The sequence below is a fragment of the Ochotona princeps genome, chromosome 4 (genome assembly GCF_030435755.1).
Source record: "Ochotona princeps isolate mOchPri1 chromosome 4, mOchPri1.hap1, whole genome shotgun sequence".
In the NCBI taxonomy this organism is placed as follows: domain Eukaryota; kingdom Metazoa; phylum Chordata; class Mammalia; order Lagomorpha; family Ochotonidae; genus Ochotona; species Ochotona princeps.
Window position 1 is genome coordinate 47,279,391 of NC_080835.1, and position 24,686 is coordinate 47,304,076.

At 44.1% G+C, this 24,686-nt stretch overlaps 1 protein-coding gene across 1 annotated transcript in view; it reads left to right on the forward strand.

The window, feature by feature from the left end:
• DENND5A (DENN domain containing 5A) overlaps positions 1-24,686 on the forward strand; it is an 86,382-nt gene that overhangs the window by 56,679 nt on the left and 5,017 nt on the right. The window contains exons 9-19 of the mRNA XM_058663403.1: positions 4,731-4,881; positions 6,211-6,304; positions 10,124-10,255; positions 11,696-11,848; positions 13,741-13,825; positions 16,612-16,696; positions 17,108-17,236; positions 22,391-22,512; positions 23,072-23,217; positions 23,750-23,868; positions 24,254-24,435. Coding sequence (XP_058519386.1) covers positions 4,731-4,881; positions 6,211-6,304; positions 10,124-10,255; positions 11,696-11,848; positions 13,741-13,825; positions 16,612-16,696; positions 17,108-17,236; positions 22,391-22,512; positions 23,072-23,217; positions 23,750-23,868; positions 24,254-24,435 — 1,398 coding nt within the window. The remainder of the gene's footprint in view (positions 1-4,730; positions 4,882-6,210; positions 6,305-10,123; positions 10,256-11,695; positions 11,849-13,740; positions 13,826-16,611; positions 16,697-17,107; positions 17,237-22,390; positions 22,513-23,071; positions 23,218-23,749; positions 23,869-24,253; positions 24,436-24,686) is intronic.

Genomic DNA, 24,686 nt, shown 5'->3' on the forward strand with positions numbered 1-24,686 from the left:
CTCTCTTTTTTTCCTTCCTGTATCTGGGGAAAGAGGGGAGATAAGGGAAGAAACCACATCTAGCCTTCCAACCGTCTCTGCACCCTGGGATGGGGAACAGCCACCTGACACCACTCCAGGATCCCCAATGTGGGACATGATCCCAGAGTCCAGCTCAAGAGGTTTTGATAGTTCAGCAGTTCTGAGTTACTGCCGATCTCGTCACTCAAATCATGACGAAATTTCTCCAGAATCCACTGGTTGACATAGTCCACCTTAGAGTTTCCATTTGCCTAAGTATTCACTGCCAATACTTGGCTTGGGTAGTTGATCCATTTGTTCTGTCCTCTGTCCTCTGTTATGGAACCAGGTGTCCTGCAAGCTCCAGTGTACTACCATATCCTCCATGTGCACCTGGATACACTGTTCACTGCTTTGTCTGAGTCACTGAGGAGGTCCAGCTCTGACACTTGCACTCCACGGTCAGATGATGGAACCTGCAATTCTCTTCATGGTTGGAGTTCTGAGTTCGTGGTTCAGTTGGCGGGTTCTCCAAAGAAACCTCATTTTAGTTGATCCCAGACCTGATTCTTGTGTGTGCTTGCCAAAACAGGGTCCGGCACAGTCCGTCACCCCAGTCAGCTTATGCACATGCTGGTGGTTGCAATTGCTGGGTCAGTTCTGTCTCCAGCCCTGTCTTCTACACAAACCAGTGGGTGTTGGAGTAAAGCTCAGTCTTGCCCACCATACACTTGGCCCTCATGCAAACCAGTGGGAGCTGCAGTGTAGTCGGAGCGACCCCCAATAGCCCCCACCAGGCCTGCCCCCTGTCCTGGTTCATGTGCCTTCCAGTATGCACAGCAGACTGGTCCCATCTGTCCCACATCCCCTTCAGCTCTCAAACTTGTCAGTGGGCATTGAAGCCTAGTTTGACCCAACCAGCTCTCCTATCCAGCCCACACACATACTGGTAGGTGCCACTCTGTCTAGCCACCCTGCCCCTGTCCTGGTTCTCATGCTTACCATTTGGAGTGGCAACCCAAGAGGGAGTGCCCACAGTTTCCCTACTGGGCCCACTTCCACTCCCAGATCTTATATTCTCCAGGTGGTTCTGTATTTTGACTTGACAGAATTTGCACCGCATGCCAGCATCTAGCAGCTGATGCTGTGGCAAAGCCCAACCAACCCTCTCCCACTCTAATTTTTGCTTGTAGCAGTAGGAACAGTTGACCCAGCCTGACTTTCCCCTGATCCAGTTCACATGAGACCAACAGGTGTTGTGGCTCTGCCTGGTCTGGTCTGCCCTCATCCCAGCTCTCAGGCTCAGCAGTGGGAGTGGTTATCCAGCAGGGGAGCCCCATGCAACCCCTCTACTGGGTTCGCCCCTACCCTTCTACTGGGTCTCGCATGTGCTGGTTTGGGCACTGCAGCCCAGTCTGGCATGGCCTGCCTCACCTCGGCATTTGCCAGTGCATGCTTTAGCCTGGTTGGGCCGAGCCCGCCCCCAATTCCAGCTCACAGTAGTGGGGGCTGTAGTCTAGCCCACCCCAGCCTACCCAGCCCCTAGACTTGGCCTGGCAAACAACTTCTTATCCTTCGACACTATGTCAGTTAATGAGTCTCAACAATGAGTTTGACTGGGGCCAGTACTGTTGCTTGATGGACTGGTCCTCCACCTTCAAACACCAGCATCCCATATGGGTGCTGGTTCATGTCCCAGCTGTTACAGTTCTGATCCACCCTCCCTGCTTGTTGCCTGGGAGGGTAGCAGAGGATGGTCTCGTTCCCCTAGGGGGAGAATTGAAAGAGGGTCCTTGGCTTTAGATCAGGTCAGATCAGCTCTGACTGTTCTGGCCTTTAGAGGAGTGAATCAGTGGTTGGAGGACCTCTCTGTCTCTTGTTCTCTCTGTATATCTGCCTTTCAAATAAAAATAAAATAAATATTAAAAAACACGAGAATGAGTGTCACTGTGATGTTGGATCTAATTCTGCAATAGTTAAGCAATGGTAGTTATTTTTCTTAGATTAGCTACAAGTGCAGAATTGGTGGTTGTGGCTGCTTGTTCGGTTGCTAAATAGTGTAACTAGAAACCGAGATTCTGTCTTGTCTATTCTTAGCATGTTGACCTTCATATTTATTCTGTTGCCTTATGGTTACAAAAGATTCTTTATGTTCATAGTCAAGGCAAGAGGAGGGAATATGGATGCTAGCTCTGTTCTCTCCTATCAGAAAGCAAGAGCATTTATATCAGGGGCCTGAGTCATGTTTTGTGACCATCCTTAAGAGTATGCGAAGCTATCAAAGTGAACGTGGAAGTGGGTATAATGCTGTCCTGAACAATACCAGGTGTAAATGAAGTATGAGTAACCAATTGACAGTGTTTTTTTTTTTTTTTTAAAAAAAAACCTCGCAGTGTGTGTCCTGTGCAACTGTGTGCTGCTAGGCCGAGGCAGCTGATTCCTCTTCTGTGCCTGGGATACTTTCGTGCTTTGTTCTGGCTGCCCCTCTGAACTTTGCTCTTTTAAAATGGCCTTCTCTGGGAACAGCTTAGTGACAGAGACCGTTTCCTCATTCTCCTACTCTCAGTCCTCAAGGGTTGCACTCAGCTTATGCAGATATTAAAAGTTGGCCACTTAATGATCATACCTAGTTTTACTAGGAGAGGCCCCTGTCTAGATCATCTTAGCCATGGAGTAGTCTCAAGTTAAACTATTAGATTTAGTAGTTTTTCAGTTTGCTGTTAAATGTTCAGTGTCTTTTTATGGTCTTTTAAATATAATCCTTTATATATTTTATTTATTTACCAAGTATTAAAACCATCAAGTAAATGCCCACCATATGGTAAGTGCACAACAAACATTTGCCTAAGGAATGGATTATTTTTAGCTTTTGAAGATTCAATTGGCCTTGTTTTATGATCTTTTGTTTTTAAAGATTTATTTATTTGAGCGAAAAGCTACAGAGAGAGGAAGAGAAAGGAAGGGAGATAGAAGGAAGGAAGAGTGAGTGAGTCAACAGATTTTCTCTCCTCTGTTTCTCTCCTCAGCTGCAATAGCCAGGAGTCAGGAGCTTCTTGCAAGTCTTCCACATGAGTGGTATCAGGGTTCCAGACACCTGGGCCATCTCCTGCTGGTTTTCCCAGGCCATTGACAGGGTGCTGGATTGAAAGTGGAGCAGCTTCTTTATCTGTACTCATATTCTTTTTCCTGGGAATGATGCTGTGGCATATTAAGTTAACCCTCCACCTGTAATGCTGGCATCCCATATGGGTGCCATATCAAGTTTTGATTGTTCCACTTCGATCCAATTTTCTGCTAATAGCCTGGGAAGCAGCCAGTAGACCCTGAAGAAGCTCATGGCTTTGGATTGGATTAGCTGAGGCCCTGTGGCCATTTGGGGAATGAACCAGTGAATGGACGGTGTTTGTCTCTTGTCTCCATAACACTGTCTTTGAAATAAGAGTAAATAAATCTCTAAAAAATATTCTTTATCCTAAAATCTACTTTGATATTAATAACTAACTACTCTATGTTCCTTTTTCTTTTTTTCTGGGTTCCTTGGTGTGTGCTAAAGTATTTTTATTATAGTCAGCACATGATTGGCTCTTGCATTTTTACCCAGTTGACAGCTTTAGATTTTAAATGAGGTCTTTTAGACCATTTACATTAGCATGATTACTGATATAGTTAGGATTAAGTCTGTCATCATGTATTTGCCCCATCTTTGTTTCTTTTTCCTTTTCTCTGTCTTGTGGTTAAATTTTTTTTTTAAAGATTTATTTATTTTTATTACAAAGTCAGATATACAGAGAGGAGGAGAGACAGAGAGGAAGATCTTCCGTCCGATGATTCACTCCCCAAGTGAGCCACAACGGCCAGTGCGCGCCGATCTGAAGCTGGGAACCAGGAACCTCTTCCGGGTCTCCCACACGGGTGCAGTGTCCCAATGCATTGGGCCGTCCTCGACTGCTTTCCCAGGCCACAAGCAGGGAGCTGGATGGGAAGTGGAGCTGCCGGGATTAGAACTGGTGACCATACGGGATCCCGGGTGCTTTCAAGGCGAGGACTTTCGCTGCTAGGTCACGCCGCTGGGCCCTTGTGGTTAAATTGAATATTATATCTGATTCCATTTTATCTGCCTGCTTTGCTTACTAGCTGTATCTTTCTGTTGTGTTATTTTAGCAATTAGGATTTACAGTACACATTTAATTTACCACCATCTACTTTCATGTGTAATGAAAGAGTATTAAAAATTGTGTTCCTACTTCTGTTCTTACATGCTGTTGTTGTCATTCATTTTACTTTTACATATGTTATAAATCTGTCATTGTATTATTTTTGTTCCAGCAGTCATTTATTTTTAAAGATGTTCACGTAATAAGAGCAGGATTGTGTCATTACCATTTCTGGTTCTTTTCATTCAGCCGCCTTGGCTTCTGATCTTTTGGCTTGGTCTCCTCAATCCATCTGCCTGTATTTCCTTCTCTGTGCTGTCCTCTTGAAAATTACCACAAAGCAATTAGCTTGGGCATTATAAAGATTATTGTGTTTATTTTCTGTTTCTTCTGTCTTTTCATTGCTTGTTACTGTTTTGAAATTCATTGACTCATGTACTTTACTTATATTTTCTCCCTGTTATTTCAGACAGAAGGGTAAAAAAAAAATTAGTTTATCTTGACTGGAAGTGCGAGAGTAGTTAGTTTAAAACAATGAAAGAAAAGTTTTTGACTTTATTGTATTTCCTTATCCAGAGAAAGCAATTGAGCTGCGCCTGGCAAAAATTGATCATACCGCAGTTCACCCACATTTGCTTGACATGAAGATTGGACAAGGAAAGTATGAACCAGGCTTTTTTCCTAAACTGCAATCTGATGTGCTTTCCACGGGGCCAGCCAGCAACAAGTGAGTCAGTCCCAAAGATTCCTTGATCTAGTTCCCAAGCTGCATTAGAAAGGGTCATCCAATATCCTGGCTGGAGCTGGTATCCCAAGATGACCCCAGAGTTTTATAAAGCTAATATGGAGAAAACCCAGACCTCTCTGGACAAGAAACAAATGACAGAATATCTGTCAGTTCATTTCTTCTTTTTCTTCTTTTTTTTTTAAAGGAAAAATTTGTCTTTACCAGAAGGGCAGATTTACAGAGAGAATTAAAGACAGAGCAAAAGGTCTTTCGTTGCTATTTTTTTTTTTTTTTAAAGATTTATTCATTTTATTACAGCCAGATATACACAGAGGAGGAGAGACAGAGAGGAAGATCTTCCGTCCGATGATTCACTCCCCAAGTGAGCCGCAACGGGCCGATGTGCGCCGATCCGAAGCCGGGAACCTGGAACCTCTTCCAGGTCTCCCACACGGGTGCAGTGTCCCAATGCATTGGGCCGTCCTCGACTGCTTTCCCAGGCCACAAGCAGGGAGCTGGATGGGAAGTGGAGCTGCCGGGATTAGAACCGGCGCCCATATGGGATCCCGGGGCTTTCAAGGCGAGGACTTTAGCCGCTAGACCACGCCGCCGGGCCCTTTCGTTGCTATTTTACTCCCCAAATGGCTGCAACAGCTTTGTTGATCCAAAGGCAGGAGCCTGAAAATTCTTGCAGGTCTCTCATGAGAGTGCAGGGTCCCAAGGATTTGGGTGATGTGCTGCTGCTTTCCCAGGCTATAAGCAAGGAGCTGAATGGAAGTGGAGCAGCAAGAATATGAACTAGCACCCATTTGGGATGCTGGCTCTTGAAGGTGGAAGATTAGCTTGTGGAGCCATGGTGCTGGCCCAAGCTTCTTCCCTCATTGTAGTTCCACATACATGGGCCTACAAAAAGTCAGGCTGCAGGTAAGTTAAAATTTTTCATACCTGGCTCTCATACAATAGCTAGTTAGCTTTGTGTCCTCAGTAAGTGGTGGTTGATATCATTGGAACAGAAAGTAGATATGTTAGGTTACTTTTGAAGGTGAGTGTATCAAAGCCCAGACAGAATTGGTTGCCTGCAGTTTTGGACCTATATGTGAAGTTTTCAGATACTTCAAGATTTGCATGTCTGTATTTTCTTGGGAGTTACCTGGTTCTTGCTCATTTATAGTCCTTAAGCTGCTCTTTCTAAAGATCTTTGCGGTGTCTCTGGTAACTTTGATGGTTACCTGTGCCATACGTTGACCCCCAGGCATTGGAATTTTCTTCTGTCAGTTAATTTTATCTTTCTAACAGGGCATTCTTAATTGCCTTATTTGAATCTGTCAGGTGGACAAAAAGAAATGCCCCTGCTCAATGGAGGCGGAAAGATCGGCAGAAGCAGCACACAGAGCACCTGCGTTTAGATAATGACCAGAGAGAGGTAAGCTACCTTAAGAATGAACCTGCTATCATGCTGTGCATGTGTCCATCTCATGTCCTTGGTCCCTGGTCTGATTGAAGTGCCCAGTAATGACTGCTGTCCATTAAGAACAGTTAGTCGTAGATCTAGTCCTTGAAACTGTCTAGATTTAGCTATGACAAATCAGAATGCTGAGCTTTGCGTACTCACTTATGCATAATATTCATTCCCTGGGTAGGTGCCAGAAAAATGAAATCTGAGAATCTGAAATGAGAAAATTTCCTTTCCTCTCCTTCCGTTATCTCCCCTCTTCTTCGTTCCATTTTGTTTCTGAGAGATTTTATTTATTTGACAGGCAGAGATGCAGAGAGAGATTGATCAACTGATAGGTTAGTCTCCCATCCCTAGTTTACTCTCTGAATGATTGTAAGGGCTAGGGCTGGGCTAGACAAAAGCCAGGTGCCAGGATCTACTTCTGGGTCTCCTATGTGGGTGACAATGGCCCAAGCACTTGGATCGTCTTCCTCCACTTTGCTAGTTGCTTTAGGGAGCCAGATTGGAAGTGGAGCAGCCAGCAAACTAACTCTTTCACAATGCTGGCCCCAGATTAAAAAAAAAGAATTGTTGAAGCTATTTTGTTTGTGTGGTAAATTGGACAAGAAGTTAGTTTAAGAGTGAAAAACAGAAAAAGCTGAATTTGGGTTAGTGCTGTGGATCTCTTTATCTGAAGAAGGGATTATTTATTTTATTCTTGTAAAAACTTTATTTGAAAGGCAGAGTGACAGAGAAAGAGAGAGATCTTTCATCTGTTGGTTCACTGCCCAGATGGCAAACAGCTGGGACTAGGCTGGGCCAAAACTGAGAACTAGGCACTCCATTTGATCTCCCCTGTGGGTGCCAGGGACTCGAGTACTTGAGCCTTTGTCTGTCTTTTTCTAGATGTCTTATCAGAAAGATGATTTAGAAGCAAAGTAGCTGGGACTTGAGCCACCACCACAATACAGGGCTAGGAAAGGGACAGTTTTCCCCTATTTTTTCTGTATCTTAATTTAAAATAGGTAGTCTTGATTTGTAATGGAGAATAATGCTTTTTTTTTTAGATGTTAAATTGATTTGGCTTTTTTTTAATATTTTTATTAATATTTTGCATTATGTGACAGTTTCATAGGCTCTGGGAATCCCCCTCCCCTCCCCCCTGGTGGATTCCTCCACCTTGATGCAGCATTACAGTTCAAATTCAATCAAGATTCTTTCCTTGCAAACATATACCAAGCATGGAGTCCAGCTACTTATTGTCCAGATGGGTTGAAGAGTTTCTTGGGGAGACCATTTCTGGTCCGAAGTTAGAGCTGGTATAATATCATCACAGTCAATTAAGAGTCCCAATGATTTGGCTTTTTAAGATTGATTTACTTACTTGAAAGGCATAATCACAGAGGGAGCAGGAGAGATAGATAAGATACCCTTCAACTGCTGTTTCATTCCCCAAATATACACAACAGCCAGGGTTGGGCCAACTGAAAGCCAGGAGTGTAACACTGCATTCGGGTCTCTGACATGGGTGGCAAGGGCCAAGCACTTGTGTCATCGTCTGCCTTCCCAGGCACATTAATAAGAATCTTGGTCAGAAGTGGAACAACCAGGACTTGAACTGGCATGATTATGGAATGCCATATCACAGATGAGGGCTTGAATCGTTATGCCATACTGCCAGCTTTTACGGACATTTTAGATTTATTTATTTAGGGCCCGGTGGCATGGCCTTGCGGCTAAAGTCCTCGCCTTGAAAGCACCGGGATCCCATATGGGCGCTGGTTCTAATCTCGGCAGCTCCACTTCCCATCCAGCTCCCTGTTTGTGGCCTGGGGAAGCAGTTGAGGACGGCTCAAAGCTTTGGGATACTGTACCTGTGTGGGAGACCCGGAAGAAGTTCCTGGATCCTGGCTTCGGATCGGCACAGCACCAGCCGTTGCGGTCACTTGGGGAGTGAGTCTTCAGATGGAAGATCTTCCTCTCTGCCTCTCCTCCTCTCTGTATATCTGACTTTCCAATAAAAATTAAAAAAAAATAAATCTTAAAACAAAGATTTATGTATTTAGCTGAAAGGTGGAATTACAGAGACAAGAAGAGAGAGAAAGAGAGACAGACAGACATTCTCCACCCACTGGTTAACTTCCCAAATGGCCACAGTGGCTGTACCTGAACTCCGAAGCGTGGAACCTTGAACTCTATTCTCTCACATACATAGCAGGGGCCCGAGTACTCCGGCATCCTCCACTGCTTTCCACTGTACATTTTACAGAGGTGGTTTGGAAGTAGAGCAGCCAGGACTCAAACCTTGCTTATACGGGGTGCCATTTCATAGGCTGCAGCTTAGCCCGCTGCACTGCAATATTGGTTTCAAGGGTATAGCTTCTGAGTCCTCATTATAAGTTGAGTTTCTCAACTCTATAGTCATTTGCTTCTAATAAAGTTTCTAGTTATAAAACTCATGTTAGGGCCCGGCACAGTTGAGCTCATCTAGAGCTAGGAACCAAGAGTTTCTTTAATGTCTCCTACATGGGTTGAGGGTCTCAAGAATCTGAGCTGTCTTCCACTGCTTTTCTAGGCTATAAACTGGGAACTGGATAGGAAGTGAAACAGCCAGGTTATAAACCTGCACCCTTATGGAATTCTGGTGCTTGAAGGTGGAGAATTAGCCAATTGAGCTGGGCCCAAGCTTGTTTTCTTTGTCAAAATCATGGAAACAAACACTTAAGAACATAAAAATGACAAGGAGGTAGCCTTGTCAAATACACAAATAACTTTACTTGAATACTTCTTGTAAATGCCTTTGGAAATGCTGTTTGAGGACCAAAACAAGGTTCTGTCACTGATTAGAGAAAGCAACGATCAATTGTACTTGATGTAACCATAAAGCAACACTATTTGGAAGCCAGAATTTGTTTAGGTCTTGGAGGATGACAGCATTGTTAAAGAGAGAGAACATTTCAAGTAGAGGAAATGGCATGATTAAAGCTTGATGTGTGTTGTGTAATGGAGACTATGGGCAGAGTGTTTTGGAAGAGGGAGGTATGGAGTTAGCAAACAGGTTAGGAGATAGGTAAGCAGTAGCCCCAGTGTTGGTAATTGAACCCTAACTTTGTGTTTGAAGCAGGGGACAGACACCCTAGGGACACTTCAGAGCAGATGGACAGAGTATTGCTGGAGTAACATACGGAGAGTGGGCGAAGCCTAGGGTAGAAATGTTTATCTTGAACCTGGGGAATGGAGGATGTCAGTCCATACTGGAGTGGCTACTGTGAAATTGATTCTTACATAGAGAATCACCAGCATGCCCACTTAGGCAGCACACATACTAAAATTGGAATGAGAATCACCACCACATATGGAAAAGTGGGACATGCACTTGTTTTGAGTTTTCATTCCTATTTTCCAAGTTCTAATGTAACAAGGTTAGAAAGATGTCTTTGATGTGGATAGAGGAGTTAAAATTCCTCCCAGCTTGATTGGGAAGATGGTTTTTTCTGTGGTAATGTAAGATTTGATTGCATTCGCATGCTGTCTATGCATTCTGGTGCAATATGTGATAGTCTTTGCCTCATATCATCAAATCAGTGCATAGTGGGTTTTATAGCAGTAGAAGCAAATCATCATATTATCTCAGTTTTTCTCTTGGATTCGAAAATTTTATTTAAGCTTTGCGCTCCCAACTTTATCTGACACTAGAAAAAAGGTAGGTAAGACAGGATGGCTGATAGTGCCCTCTTCAGGCACCCCTCAGCACCCCTCGGCTGTTTGTGTGCTTGGACAAAAGAGCTTTGTTTTTGTTTGATCTAGAAGTACATCCAGGAAGCCAGGAACATGGGTAGCACCATCCGTCAACCCAAATTGTCCAACCTCTCTCCATCAGTGATTGCGCAAACGAACTGGAAATTTGTAGAGGGCCTGCTGAAGGAATGTCGCAACAAGGTGAGCCATGGCCTCCTGTCCTCTTTATGTTATTTCACTTGGCAGCAAAGGTAAGAGCAGAACTTGACTCTGACATCTCCTTTTTTTTTTTTAAGGGCAAAAAAATTTATTTTTTTTGAAAGGCAGAATTACAGAGAGGGTGGGAAATAGAAAATCTTCCATTTGTTGAATCACTCTACAAATGGTTACAGCAATCAGGGCTGGACCAGTAGAGAACCAGGAGCTTGGAGCTTGGTGCTTCCCACCCAAGCACTTTGGCTGTCTTCCACTGAATTCCCATGTGGGCACATTAGCAGGGAGCTGGATTGGAGTTGAAACAACTGGGATTTGAATCAGCACTGTGTAGGATGCTGGCATCACAGGTGATGGCTTCCTGCCATGCCATAGGCCTGGTCTTGCCAGCTCCTTCTTGATTTAAAAATACGGTTAATGAGGGCCCAGTGTGATAGCCTAGTGGCCAAAGTCTTTGCCTAACATGTTCTGGGATCCTATATGGACACCGGTGTGAATCCTAGATGCTCCACTTCCCACCCAACTCCCTGGTTGTGGCCTGGGAAAGCAGTTGAGGACGGCCCAAAGCCTCTCCCATGGGAGACCTGGGAAGAAGCTCCTGGCTCCTGGCTTGAGATCGGCGCTACACTAGCCCTTGTGGTCACTTGGGACGTGAATCATTGGACGGAAGATCTTCCTCTCTGTCTCTCCTCCTCTGTGTATATCTGACTAGTCACCCTGTGCTTCCCGATGCACCCCCGGCTGGTGAGCCGCTGGGGTGTGTGTGGCAATGGTCCACCGCCCCTCAAGCCCCGAGATAATTTTAGACATCTTACTTGAAATCTGTTGAGTCTTCATTCACACATATTATAGCAAATTAGTTTCACTGATTTCAACAGACCAGTCTTGCATATGTGAAAATGTTTTACTTCTTTGTTTTAATCTTAAAGCAGCAATCTGTTACATTCAGAATCAAAAACTCTCTGGATGCCTCCTGTGTGCTAGGTCAACATGTGTTACTCATTTTAAGATTAGGTTGTTTAGGTGTTTTAGTGTCTTAGTTACATTTAAACTTTTCTTCTGATAAAAAGAATCTTCCAACTAAATCAGCATACTCTAATTTTTATGACCATTAAACTAAGTTGGAGCATTCTGTTCATTAATGGAATAAAAATAATTTCCTGTATTTTCAGGGCTGTTTAAAAAAATATTGGTTTGTTTGAGAAGCAGAATGTCAGAGTCATGTGGTGATTGTTGCCTTCTTCCCTCCTTTGTAACTTTTCCAACATCTGTCTCACTTAAACCTGACCTATGTGGTTTCAGATACAGTCTGTTCTGGTTACCCAACTTGTTCTCTCCCGCCATAGCAGATGTGCTGTGAGATTGTGCATACCCTCTCCATTTGCCCTTGATCTTGCTCACAGTGGTTATCTATCTACTGATTCCTAGACCAAGAGGATGCTGGTGGAGAAGATGGGCCGTGAAGCTGTGGAGTTAGGGCATGGGGAAGTGAACATCACAGGAGTGGAAGAGAATACCTTGATTGCCAGTCTTTGTGACCTCCTAGAGAGAATTTGGAGTCATGGGCTACAAGTGAAGCAGGTAATGGATGCATGGGCTCTCCCTGGAAGCACACTTTCTTCTTTCCTCTGTTCACTCACTTGATTTGCCACATTCTTTTTCTCTAGCTGTTTGGCCTTGAGGAAATTACACACAGTGCTCATAGACTGAGACTTAAAATAGTTCAAAAAATAATAAATAAATGTGATCCAAGCAATTTTCCTTAAAAATAAGCCTTTTAAGTTTGTATGTTTGTCAAACCAATAATAAGAGGCTTCTTCTAAGAGCTGAAGGCCACCCTGTAGGCCCTTTTATTACTTGCCTGGTCTAGAGATAGAACAGAATGAGAACTTGGAATGCTAAAAATTCCAAACATACTCCAAGGGCCTTTGGTTAACTGTGCTTAGCTGGTGGGAAAAGCTCTGTCACTAACATTTCTTTCTTTTTTTTTTTTCCTTCATTGCGGGTATGGACCATGCGGAGAGTCCATCGTCTTATTGTCTAGATAAATTCAGCAGTTTCATTGGGAGACCATCTTTGGTCTGAAAGTAGAACTGGCAGAATATCATCCCCTCCAATGAGATGTCACTACACAACTTCAATAAAGTCACTAACATTTCCTGCTATACAGACCATTTAATCATCTGAAGATTTAATAGAAATCCTCAGGAAATTGAGTAAACTTAACACCCTGAAAACTTCCTTATTTCAGAATATTTAGTTTTCAACTAACAATAAGATAGACAAATTTTACACGTTTTAAGTTTGGGAAGAACTTGAAAAGATTTGAAAATAAGTTGATCATGAAAGTTAAAAAATACATGCTAGTACTAAGCAGATATTTGTCAGGGGCTTATAGTATGTCAAACACTGTTGTAGGCATTTGATACACGTCAGTGAACAAAACAGACCCAGATTTCTGCTTTCTTGGAATTTAAACTGTTTAGTATGGATAGAAAGCAATTGACCATATCTATCCTGCAAAACATTTTTCCATGCTATTGTGCTGTCCATAGTATAACTGTATATTTGAATATCCAAGTGAATACATTGTGATATCATTTCATACCCACTGGGATACCTAAATATAAACAGTAACAAGTATCAGTAAGGAAGTAGAGATGTTGGAGCCTGTGTACATTGTTGATGACAGTGTAAAATGTGGCAGCAATTTTGGAAAACAGTCTGGTAGTTCCAGTTCCTCAGAATGTTAAACAGTTACCATATGGCCAACAAGTCTATTTCTAGATAATATCCAAGGGTTGTTAAGATATATCTCCACCAAAGCTTACACGTAAAGGTTAAGAGCAGCATTATTGGTAGTAGCCAAAAATTTGAAACAACCCAAGTGTTTATTAGCTAATGAGTATAGATATGACCTAAAGGTGGTATTACCATGCAGTGGAATATTACTCAGCAGTAAAGGGATGAAGTACAGACATATGGTACAACGTGGATGAACTTAAACATACCAGATGAAAGCCAGAGAAAAATGGACTCATATTGTGCAATCTCATTTATATAAAATGTTTGGGATGGGTAAGTCTGTAGGAGTCAATTAAGGATTGTCAGAGGCTGTGGGCAGGGAAGATCAGAGAATGGCAATGTGTATGTGGAGTTTTAATGAAAGTATTCTAAAATTAGGTAATGGTGATGGTTGTCAGAAAATAGACATTTAAAAATATGTATTTATTTGAGCGAAAGGACTGTTTTAGAAATAATACTGACAATTTGAATTGATGGGGTTTTTGGTTAAGGTTCATTTTGTGTGAATCCTAGCTTTCGATGCTCTGAGAGTAATGTGGTATCACAGAGCGCATTAAGGGTCTGCGCTTTAGTAAGGGGCAACATTACACATTGAAACAGAAACTGTGCTGATACTTTTCCCAGAAGCCTGAAATCTAAACTGGTGTTTTTCTTTGTGTCCATTCCAGGGCAAGTCAGCCTTGTGGTCCCACCTGTTACATTACCAGGAAAACCGGCAGAGGAAGCTCACTTCAGGAAGCCTTAGTACCTCAGGTAAAGTGACCTCTGTCCCACTGGGGTGTGCCTGCAGCCCTCTTCCCACCGCCCAGCGTGATCATCTGAAGCAGACTGTGCTCTGGAAACTTTTTAAAGATTTATTTTATTTTTATTTGAAAGGCAAATAAAGAAAAGAGAGAGATATCTTCCATCTACTTGTTCACTCCCCACATGGCTGCAACAACCAGAGCTGGATTGGTGTGAAGCCAGGAGCCTGTAGCTTCTCTTTTTTATTTTTTTATTTTTTAAGATTTGTTTTTATCACAAAGTCATATATACAGAGAGGAAGATCTTCCATCTGATGATTCACGTCCCAAGTGACCACAAGGGCTAGTGCAGCGCCGATCTGAAGCCAGGAGCCAGGAACTTCCTTTGGGTCTCCCATGCGGGTGAATGGTCCCAAGGCTTTGGGCCGTCCTCAACTGCTTTCCCAGGCCACAAGCAGCGAGCTGGATGGGAAGTGGAGCTGCCAGGATTAGAACTGGCACATTCAAGGCAAGGAATTTAGCTGCCAGGCCACCATGCTGGGCCTGAGCCAGGAACTTGTTCTGGGTCTCCCATGTCGGTACAGGGTCCAAGGCCTTGGGCCATCCTCAGCTGCTCTCCCAGACTAGTAGAGCTTGGGAGATCCAGCAGAGAGCTGGATCAAAAATGAATCAGCCAGGACTCAAATTGGTGCCCAACTGGGATGCTGGTGCCACAGGTGGAAGATCAGCATGCTGTGCCATTGGTTTGGCTCCTAAGGCTTGGTTTAAATGATCCTTTATACTTCCTTTTATTTCTAACTAAATAAAAATGTCAGTTTGTGGAAATTTTGGAGGTCATCTAGTCCAGGCCCTTTATTTTACAAAAGTAGGAACTGGGTCCGGTAAGGACCCGCATTTACTTCAGCTCACATACTGAGTTAATGAAAGAGGCCGGAGTAGGAGCCAGGTCTCTTGTCTCCTGGAGGGATATTCCCCATGTCCTATAATCCCTTCCAGGACCACCTCACTTCTTCATTTACTTAGCTGCATTCCTCCTCCATACAACCCTTTTTTCTTCACTCTATGCCTGAGTTGGTTTACCTTTCTGCTTTTTTTTTTTTTTTAAGATTATTTGGAAGAGAAAGAAAAAGAGAACGAGAACTTTCCGTCTGCTGGTTCGTTCCCCAAATGGCTGCAATACCTAGGGTTGGCCGGGCCAGTGCCAGGAAATAGGAACTTCATCTGGGTTTTCTATATAGGTGGTAAGGGTCCAAGCCCTGGGCAGCATTCTTCAGCCTTTCCATGTGATTAGCATGGGGCTGAGCCATGATTGCTACTGGCACTGTAATATGGGATGCCAGCCTCACCTGTGCCACAGCGCCCGCCTCAAATATTCTGTTTATGGGTGCAAGAAGCGCATGAGCTGTTTGTCCTCAGCTGTGATTAATATAGGAAGATAATTGGCTAAAAAACAGATAACAATTTCCTGGGTAGCTGTATGAGGAGCTTTTTGGGTCTGTTTTCTGGATGTGAGAGCCTAGTTTTTTGGGGAAGGCTATAGAAGTTACTGCTAAAGGACAAGCAGTGTATGAGAACACTGCTTCAAACACTGAGCCAGGCATGAGGGTGTAAAGATACTGTATGTCTTCTCTTTTTGAAGTACTGATCCTTCTGAAATGATTTCTTGACACATTCCCTTATTCTTTTTTTTAAATATTTATTTATTATTTATTATTTTTATTGGAAAGAAAGAAGGGTCTTTCATCTGCTGGTTTACTCCACAAGTGGCTGCAGCAGCTGGAGCTGAGCCATTCCAAAGCCAGGAGCCAGAAGCCAGAAGCCAGAAGCCAGGAGCCTTGAGCCTTCTCCAGGTTTTCCACATGGGTGCAGAGACCCAAGGCTTTGGACCATCCTCCACTGCTTTCCCAGGCCACACTCAAGGAGTGATGGGAAGTGGAGCAGCTGGGGCACAAACCAGTGCCCATATGGCATCCCAACGTGAGCAAGGCGAGGACTTTAGCCACTAGGTTACTGTATCAGCCCCCCTCCTTAGCTCTTTCGTAGCCCTTTTATTATTTTTTAACTAATATAAAAGAACAGATTTTATGTAATTCATAGTAAATAGTTTTGAGAGAAAAATAGTTTTGAAGGTTTATTTTAATTTTATTTGAAAGAGATCTTCCATTCCCAAATGCCAGCAGACCTAGAGCTCAGCCAGGAGAAAGCTAGGAGCTCAGATCTCACTCATCTTGGGTCTCCCCCATGGGCAGCATGTGCCCATGTACTTGGTGATTAGCGTGCACATTAACATGAAGCTGAATTCAGGAGCAGAGCTAGGACTTAAAGCCAGGCACTGTTTAAATGGAATCGGGCATCCCAGGTGGTATCCTAGCCATAGCATCAAATGCTTATCTTACGTGGCACCTTTTTAAGCTAAAACAGGGTATGAATAGTGGCTCCAAGTGGAAGCACTATTTCCCTGAGTTACAATGACAGCACAGTGGAGGAAAAACCAGGAGATAGACATTCCAGGCCAAACTTGGCTGCTTGGTGACTTAGGCAAAATAACTAGTATCTGTGAAATTCAGAGTGAGAATTGGAAAAGTAATGGTAACTCTCTTGGCTGTCTTATAGGTTGTAAGCGAGCAAAATGAAGTAATATGCCTAAAAATATAAAATATGATCTCTAAGTATAGCCTGATATTTATGAAGTGATTCATATATGTTACCAGTTTAGTCATTTATTTCCTGTAGAAATATGTGATTTGAAATGAAATGAATAGTCACTTATGACCATGACCAACTTTGTTGTTTTAGGAATATTTTTCGATTCAGAACGGAGGAAGTCTGATGCCAGTGCAGTCATGTCTCCCCTAAGGATCTCCCTGATTCAGGATATGAGGTCAGTCTGAGTTCACATGTGATAAGCCTCTAAGATCTTGTTTTCCATTGCTGCTGAGGTATCCACTCTAAGTAACAGGATTTTAGTGGCTGTAACAGCATCGCAGTTAACCAGGAAGCCCTCCTTTTTGGTGTTTTGCTTTGTGGTACATTTGTGGAGTCGGGTTTCCTGGCTAGTTTGAAGGGTTTGCCTGACTTTTTGAGCATAGTATTGTCTCCCCCCTGCTCCGAACCCGTTTTAGAGAACATATCCGGTAGCACTACACTGGAACTGAGAATTTGAAGAACAAGGGATGTATCTTTTCCAATATGGATAGGGCTGCTTTATTAAGCCTCCCTGGCCATACAGGGAGGTATTTACAGTGAGTTTGTGTTACTTAACCTCTACCTCCCTTTTGCATTTCCTCTATAGGCATATCCAAAACATTGGGGAAATCAAGACTGATGTTGGAAAGGCCAGAGCCTGGGTGCGACTGTCTATGGAAAAAAAATTGCTTTCCAGACACTTGAAGCAACTTCTTTCAGACCATGAGCTCACCAAGTAAGCCCACTGCATCTGGAATAGAATGAGATTTTTCACACCTGGTGGGGAAGAACTGGAAACTGTCTAGGAAGAGGGAGTTCTGAGTATGTCACTGCTGCTTCATCCAGCTACAGTCAAATGGTGTATGCAGTTTTCTCCTCCTTGATCTCTATGTCTGCTTTCCTTTTGCTCAGTCTCGCTTTCCTAAAGAGTTTGTGAGAAGGATTGAGCCCTTTTCTCCTTTCTGGCTTCAGGTGACATACATACTTTTTGACGTGATATGTGTCCTCTGTCTCCTTCCTTCCCTGTCCTCTGTCTCTTTCCATAGCAAAGCAATGGAGAATTAAAAGGAGACTTCTGGGGCCAGCGTTGTGGAACACTGCTTTAGACTAACACTGTGTGCAGTGCTGGCATCCCGTATGAGTGCCAGTTTGAGTCCTGGCTGCTCTACTCCCAACCCTATATTTGCTAATGTACCTTGGAAAGCAACAGAAGACAGCCCTACTGCTTGGGTCCCTACCACCCACATAGGAGACCTGCATGGAGTTTCAAGGTTCCTGATTTCAGGCTGGCTCTGTCCTGGCAGTTGCAGCCTTCTGGGGAGTGACCCAGTAGGTGGAAAATGTCTCTACTGTTTTTCTCTCTGTAATTCTGCTTTTCAATTAAATGAATCTTAGTTGTTTTTTTTTTAAAGGAAACTCCTGAGATTTCCCCGTATCTCTTGTTTTCTCTTAAGCCCAGGGCTAAGCCAAAACAGCCAGCATCTTTCCTCTAGCTATTGCCTGTGAAGCCATAGAGCTTATCACGGTTTTCAGTTAAAGCAGGTCCTCTGGCAGGTTGTCTCCCTTTCTGCTTGCCTCCCAGAAAGAGGGAGAGATTAAATTCAAAAGTGTGCTGTCTCCCAGGAGCTGCTGAACCCATGGTTCCCCCTTCCCTGCCCCCTGCTCTCTCTCTGGTCTCTAGTGTTCTTTCTGTACTCCAGCTGCTGGGTGGGATGGGGCCAGGGAGAGATTTAGGCTCTGTGTCTCAGACTACCACTTCTATGTACTTGCTTGTATGCAGTGTGAGATTGGGGTTTTGTGTTTTCCTCATTGCCAAGTATGGTAGAATTTTGGTGGATGATGGTGGGGGCTTAAGATTTTTGCAGGTATTTAGTTTCTTTTATGTCTTTTTTAATTTGATTTCTCTATGAATGTTAAGTCAGAAAAGCAGACCTTGGGAAATTTTTGTGTAAGCTGATTGGTTAAACCTGCAGGTCTGATTTTATTCAGAATGAATATAATGTTTGTTTTGTATGTGAACAGTAGTAAGAAACCAGAGTTAGAACCTTGATGGGGTAGAGCCAACTTGAGAAATTTGGAAATAATTATTGTTGCTTTTTAAAAGATTTGTTTGTTTGAATGTCAAAGTTACACAGAGAGGGGGAAATAAAATAGGGAGATTGAGAGAGAAAGAGATCACACATCAGTTGGTTCATTGTACGTATAGTTGCAACAGCTGGAGCTTGGCCAGGCCAAAGCTAGGAGCTTGAAAGAAACTCCTTCCTGATCTTCCACATGGTTGGGAGGAATTGAGCTACATTCTCTGCTACTTTCCCATTGAGGATGGCCCAGAGCTTTGGGACCCTGCGCCTGCCTGGGAGACCTTGAAGAAGCGCTTGGCTCCTGACTTTGGATCGGCTCAGCTCTGGCCATTGTGGCCACTTGGGGAGTGAACCAGCAGATGGAAGATCTTTTTTTCTTGTCTGTCCTCTCTGTGAATCTGACTTTCCAATAAGAATGAATCTTTAAAAAAAAAAATCTAGAGAATAGTTCTGTCTCTAGAAATCCTACCTGGCCTTGGCTGTGTGGGCACCATAGGCTGATGGGGCGGGCATCATTGTTTCGAGCCCAAGAGGGTAAGGCATAACATCAGGACTTGGGTAGGTCTAGGGCCTGAGGACACAGACCTCAGGAAAGAAGCTACTCTGGGTTTCGTAGAACTGTAGCCCTTTAGAGGTGATACATTTTAGACTTTACTCAGTGAATTTTAACTTCTCACCTGATATTCCAACCTCTGGTCTACTTCAGTGAATAGAAAATGAGCATTTACTACTTCAGATTGTACTTTGGATGGAATGTGGGGAGAAAGAAACTACCTTGCCCTCTTTCCAGTCTTTACTCACACTTCGTCATTTACGTCATGTGCTCATCTTGCTCAGTATGCCTTCAACCCTTTCTTGTCTGTATTTTTGTATGGCTCCTTTCTGTGTCCTTTCTCCTTCTGGTAAATCCCTTCAGGGTCTAGTCAAATTTTCCTTTGCCAGAGTTTCCTGCTGATGTGATCTATTTCTCCACTAAGAAGCATAGAGTTGTTAGAGCATTGATCATCTCTGTTTACCACTGATGTGCTGTATTGTTATAATCTGTTTGCTTGCTGGTTATAAATTTCACTGTGAGCGTGAATCATGTAGCTTTCCTAGTGCTGATCATGTTGGCCAGTAGGAATTCAACCAGTACATAAAAAGTATGTATGTCGGTGCACAGGCTGGAGGGGTGGACAACCTTGGGAACGTGTGTCCTGAGTTTCTGGGATTTCTGTTCAGTCTCTAAGACTGTTTGCACCTTGGAGATGAGGTATGGTGGAGTCAAGGTAGGGGACAAATGTTTATGGGACTCAGTGAGTTATAAATGCCGAAGGAAGAGATCATGTAGAGGCAGTGTGAGCTCTCTTTCTGACTAGTACTAGATAGTGCCCACTTCACTTTCAGCCTGATTTGTATGGCTGCCACAAGCTCGGTGCAGCGTCCTGTTTTTTCCCTCATCAGTCCTTCCATGTTGTTGGCATCAGCAGTCCTCCATTCTTCATGTGCATGCATTCTGTTTGTCCCCTCTCTCTCCCTGTCGATCTTACTTATTCTTAGGATTTATGTTGCTTCCAAGCAGATGACTGCCACAGGTAAAGCTCTAGTTCTGGCATTTCTTCTGATCTCCAGGCTCACACTTACTTGCATTCAGTTATTTCACCTGTTACTTAGAGAAAACAAGAGCAACCATCACAGAGACTTTACTGTAACTAATTTTCTCCCAGATGTACGTTAATGCCACCATTGTTCTCTCTAATGTCCACTCCTTATTCTTTCTCCCTACCTATGTGTAAATTTTGTAGTCAGCTTTTACTTGATACTTTTTTTCTTAAGGATTTATTTTTATTGGAAAGTCAGACATACAGAGAAGAGGAGAGACAGAGAGGAAGATCTTCCATGTACTGGTTCACCCTCTAAGCGGCTGCAATGGATGGAGCTGAGCCAATCTGGAGCCAGGAGCTTCTTCTGGGTCTCCCATGCAGGTGCAGGGTCCCAAGATTTTGGGTCGTTCTCAACTGCTTTCCCAGGCCACAAGCAAGGAGCTGGATGGGAAGTGGGACATGGACTAGCTCCCATATGGGATCCCAGCACATGTAAGGCGAGGAGTTCAGCCACCAGGCTACTGCACCAGGCCCATACTCCTTGTTTTCTTTTATTTCCCACAAATAGATTTTAGATCTTTAGCTTGTGCCCCACCTGTCTCCTTTGTCATTTTTGTTGTTCTGCTTTAGCTTAACCCTCATTTACCTTTTAAAAACTAAAAGTTTGTTTATACTTATTGGAAAAGCAGATATACAGAGAGAAGAAGATACAGAGGGAAAGACCTTCTGTTCACTGGTTCACTCGCTAAGTGGCCACAACAGCCTGAACTGAGGCAATCCAAAGCCAGAAGCTAGGAGCTTCTTCTGAGTCTCCCATACCACAGGCATGATGGCTTTGAGTCATCCTTCACTGCTTTCCCAGGCCACAGGCAGGGAGCTGGAAGGGAAGTGGAGCAGTCAGGATACAAACCGGCACCCATATGGGATTCCAACATGTGCAAGGCAAGGATTTTACCCATTAGGCTATCGTGCCAGGCCCCTCCCCTTCATTTTTTAGCCGGATTAAATTAGATCTACTCAAGTTGGTTGTAGCTCTCTTTACTTCTTAGGTAAATTCTAAAAACCCATCTTTTACAAAACAAACTGAAGTCTAATCTTCCTTTGATTTTAACAAAACTTTTCAGCCTTACTAACAACCTTTGAACCTTCAATTCCAGTTAACCTGGTTTCCATGCCTCCTCATCATCTTGTACAACACTTGTCTAAATATATGCTGTCCTTCAGACCCTTCTGGCTCTGTAAAACCTTCCAATATCATTTAAATTTCCAGGAATAATTTTTTGATTTGAGAACTGATGGATACTCCTATACTGTGTCGTTTACCTGATTATTCACATGGTTTGAGGGCAGTCCCTTCCTTGTCTGTCTAGCACCTGTGTGTGATCGGCCTCAGTTGGTGAATTATCTGTTGAAGGTAACCTAGCGTTAGCTAAGTTAAGGTAGAGCCTTATAGATCTGCTGAATCAAATTTCTCTCTGGTCAAGCAACCCAGTTGCTCCTCTGTTCTCTGTATATGCATATTTCTCTGATGTAGGACTGTACATTTGACTCTTAGTGTCCTCTCTTTGGGGGAAGGTACCATTGTTTTGTAGCTCCAGGGGACCTGAGATGTCAGGCAAACGAGTTGATCTTTGGTGGGTAGGCAGTGGGGATGCAGGAGCCAAGTCTGAAAAGAGGGGAAGGGTTATTACACAGCTCTTCTTTGCCTGTGACCTGGATTGAAGGTGGGAGCTGAGGCCTGGTGGCTGCTGTGAGCCAGTATCCACAGAGCAGTGTTCTCTTTCTCTGTGTGTCTCTGTCTCTGGTTTTTGCCATCTGGCTCTCAGGCCTGCCCAGGATTCAGGAGTAGGTCTGGTAGTGAATGGTTGCCACGCACCATGCACAGGAGTACTATCTTCACTGGGAGCCTGAGTGGATCTGTGTCGTCCCTGACAGAATTTCAGTTAGCCCTCCGTATAGGACAGGAAATTCTATAATCATTGCCACCTGACGTTATAACGAAATCAACCCTTGGACACAATTTTCCTTGTTCCTGTGGTAGCTTAAGTCACTTTATGTTTGGCCCTCAGTTACAGAGTAGCTAGTTTTGTTTCTCTGTAGAGGGGTCCTAAGGAAATTGTGAGATGTTAAGTTTTTCTAAGCAATGTGTTTCCAGAACTGAATATTGTAGCTTCTTTGCCCTCTTTCTATTGAGAGACTGGTGATGTGTTGCCTCCTCTCCAACAGAAAGTTGTACAAGCGGTATGCCTTCCTGCGCTGTGATGACGAGAAGGAGCAGTTCCTGTATCACCTCCTCTCTTTCAATGCCGTCGATTACTTTTGCTTCACCAATGTCTTCACAACTGTCCGTGAGTACTGCGCTTCTCAAGGCGGCTTTGTGAAGGTGACCGAGGCTCACTCACTGTTGCCTTTTTAAAAAACAAAGCTTATCCTTTGTGCTTTCTACATATATTTACCTTTCGCCTTAGTGAGGAAACAGGTACCCTTGGCTTGTGTTTTCTGCAATGCTGTTGCTTCCTCATCCTGAATCTGGGAGGCCTACAGCCTTGGAACTGTCACACTACCTGTGTTACCTTTCCTAAGAGCATTGGTTATCATTAGGATTCATGATTGAAAACTGATCCGAAAGCAATTCAGTACAAGTCATGCATTGATTTAAGAATAGGTGCACTTAGCTTTGAGCCTGCAAATGAGCTTTGAACTCTGATGGTTGGGTGGCAACCCTAGGACGATGAAGATTGGGGTAAAAGGAGTGGTTGATACCTGAAGCTATCTATCCAGGGCTTCTGACCTGGGGCCAGTGCATTAGGGGCCATATTCCGGCCAGAAAGCATGGAACAAGTCAGGCCACCATTAGGTGTAGGAGGGATTCCTGATGCTCAGTGCCTTGTGACTTTCTCTTAACAGTGATCCCGTACCACATTCTGATAGTACCAAGCAAGAAGCTGGGGGGTTCCATGTTCACTGCCAACCCGTGGATTTGTATCTCAGGAGAGTTGGGTGAGACCCAGATCCTGCAGATTCCCAGGAATGTGCTAGAGATGACCTTCGAGGTATGTGTTGCTGCCCGGGGGTGAGGGGAGAAGGACAACCTCAGACTCTCTAGGGATCTGAGTTTGTAACAGTTGCTTTTGGTCAGTTTTCTGCAGGGTTTATCTGAGCCTGTTTTTTGTACAGTATCATGTGTCAGCACAGTTTACCTGTCCTGAGATGATCTGCGGCTGGTACCAAGGCTTGTCCCTGAGGAGAGGAGCCTGCCTTGTCTGTAAAGTCTCTGACTGAAAGACACTTAGATGCCTGGACTTGGCTGCTGAGCCTGAGTGTTCCCAGATATCCTAGAACACATTAGCAGAGCCTACTGCTCACAGGTCCTGTTCTTTTCTAAGGAGCAGCATTTTCTTTTTTTTTTTTTTCAGCTGTGAGTGGTTCTTGAGATGCTTCTGAGTCATTAGCTGTGCCCTGTAGCTACATGGGGCCTGGTTGTGGCAAGATCTGTGCCTCCAAAGACTGTAGTCCTTTTATCCTGGTTTTTTTTTTTTTTTTTTGACCTAACACATCTTTTTTTTTTTTTTTTTCCTGTCTCAGTGCCAGAACTTGGGAAAACTCACTACTGTCCAGATTGGCCATGATAACTCTGGGCTGTATGCAAAATGGCTGGTGGAGTATGTAATGGTCAGGAATGAGATCACTGGACATACCTATAAGTAAGTGTTCCCTCAGCTATACCTTGACACAGTAGGGAAGAGTGTCCCAGGGGCTGTCTCTGGTGCTTGGTTCTGTGAAAGTCTCAAGGTAACCTCAGGTTGTGACAAACTCAGGTGACTTCTTGGCTGGCTCTGCCTCATGCACTTAAACAATCGTTTCAAGTGAAGGTGTGTGACATTGCTGTGCACAGGTCCAAGGCCACCCATGCACTCATGTGAGGACCAAGTGATGGCATGTGGTGGGACAGAGCCATAAGGAAGTCTACAGCCTGGTTCCACAGCCTGTCCCTAGAAATTGACTTTATTGGTGGCTCCTGCTGAGCAGCCAAAGGGAAGGATACTGGAGGAGTAGCTCTGATCTGACAGGCCACTGACTGACCTTCAGGTTCCCTTGTGGTCGCTGGTTGGGAAAAGGCATGGACGATGGAAGCCTTGAGAGGGTCCTGGTTGGAGAGCTGCTCACATCTCAGCCTGAGGTGGACGAGAGACCCTGCCGGACCCCACCGCTGCAGCAGTCCCCCAGCGTCATCAGGAGGCTTGTTACCATCTCGCCCAACAACAAGCCCAGTAAGTGGGATACAGGGCTGGGCCTCTTGCCACAGAGCTGGAGAGTTGGCAGATCTCTGTGAATCTTCAGGTAGGAACCTTGATCCAATCCTAGGCAGCCCCATGAACCCCCTGTGCCAATGACGTGCTGCAGGCGTCTGGCACGTTGCTGCGGGACCGGGAGGGAGAGGGGAGCAGCGAGCCTGCTGCCCTGATGGTGTGTGATCCTGTAGAGGAGTGGACTCTGCTTTTTGACCTTCTCCTGTTTGATT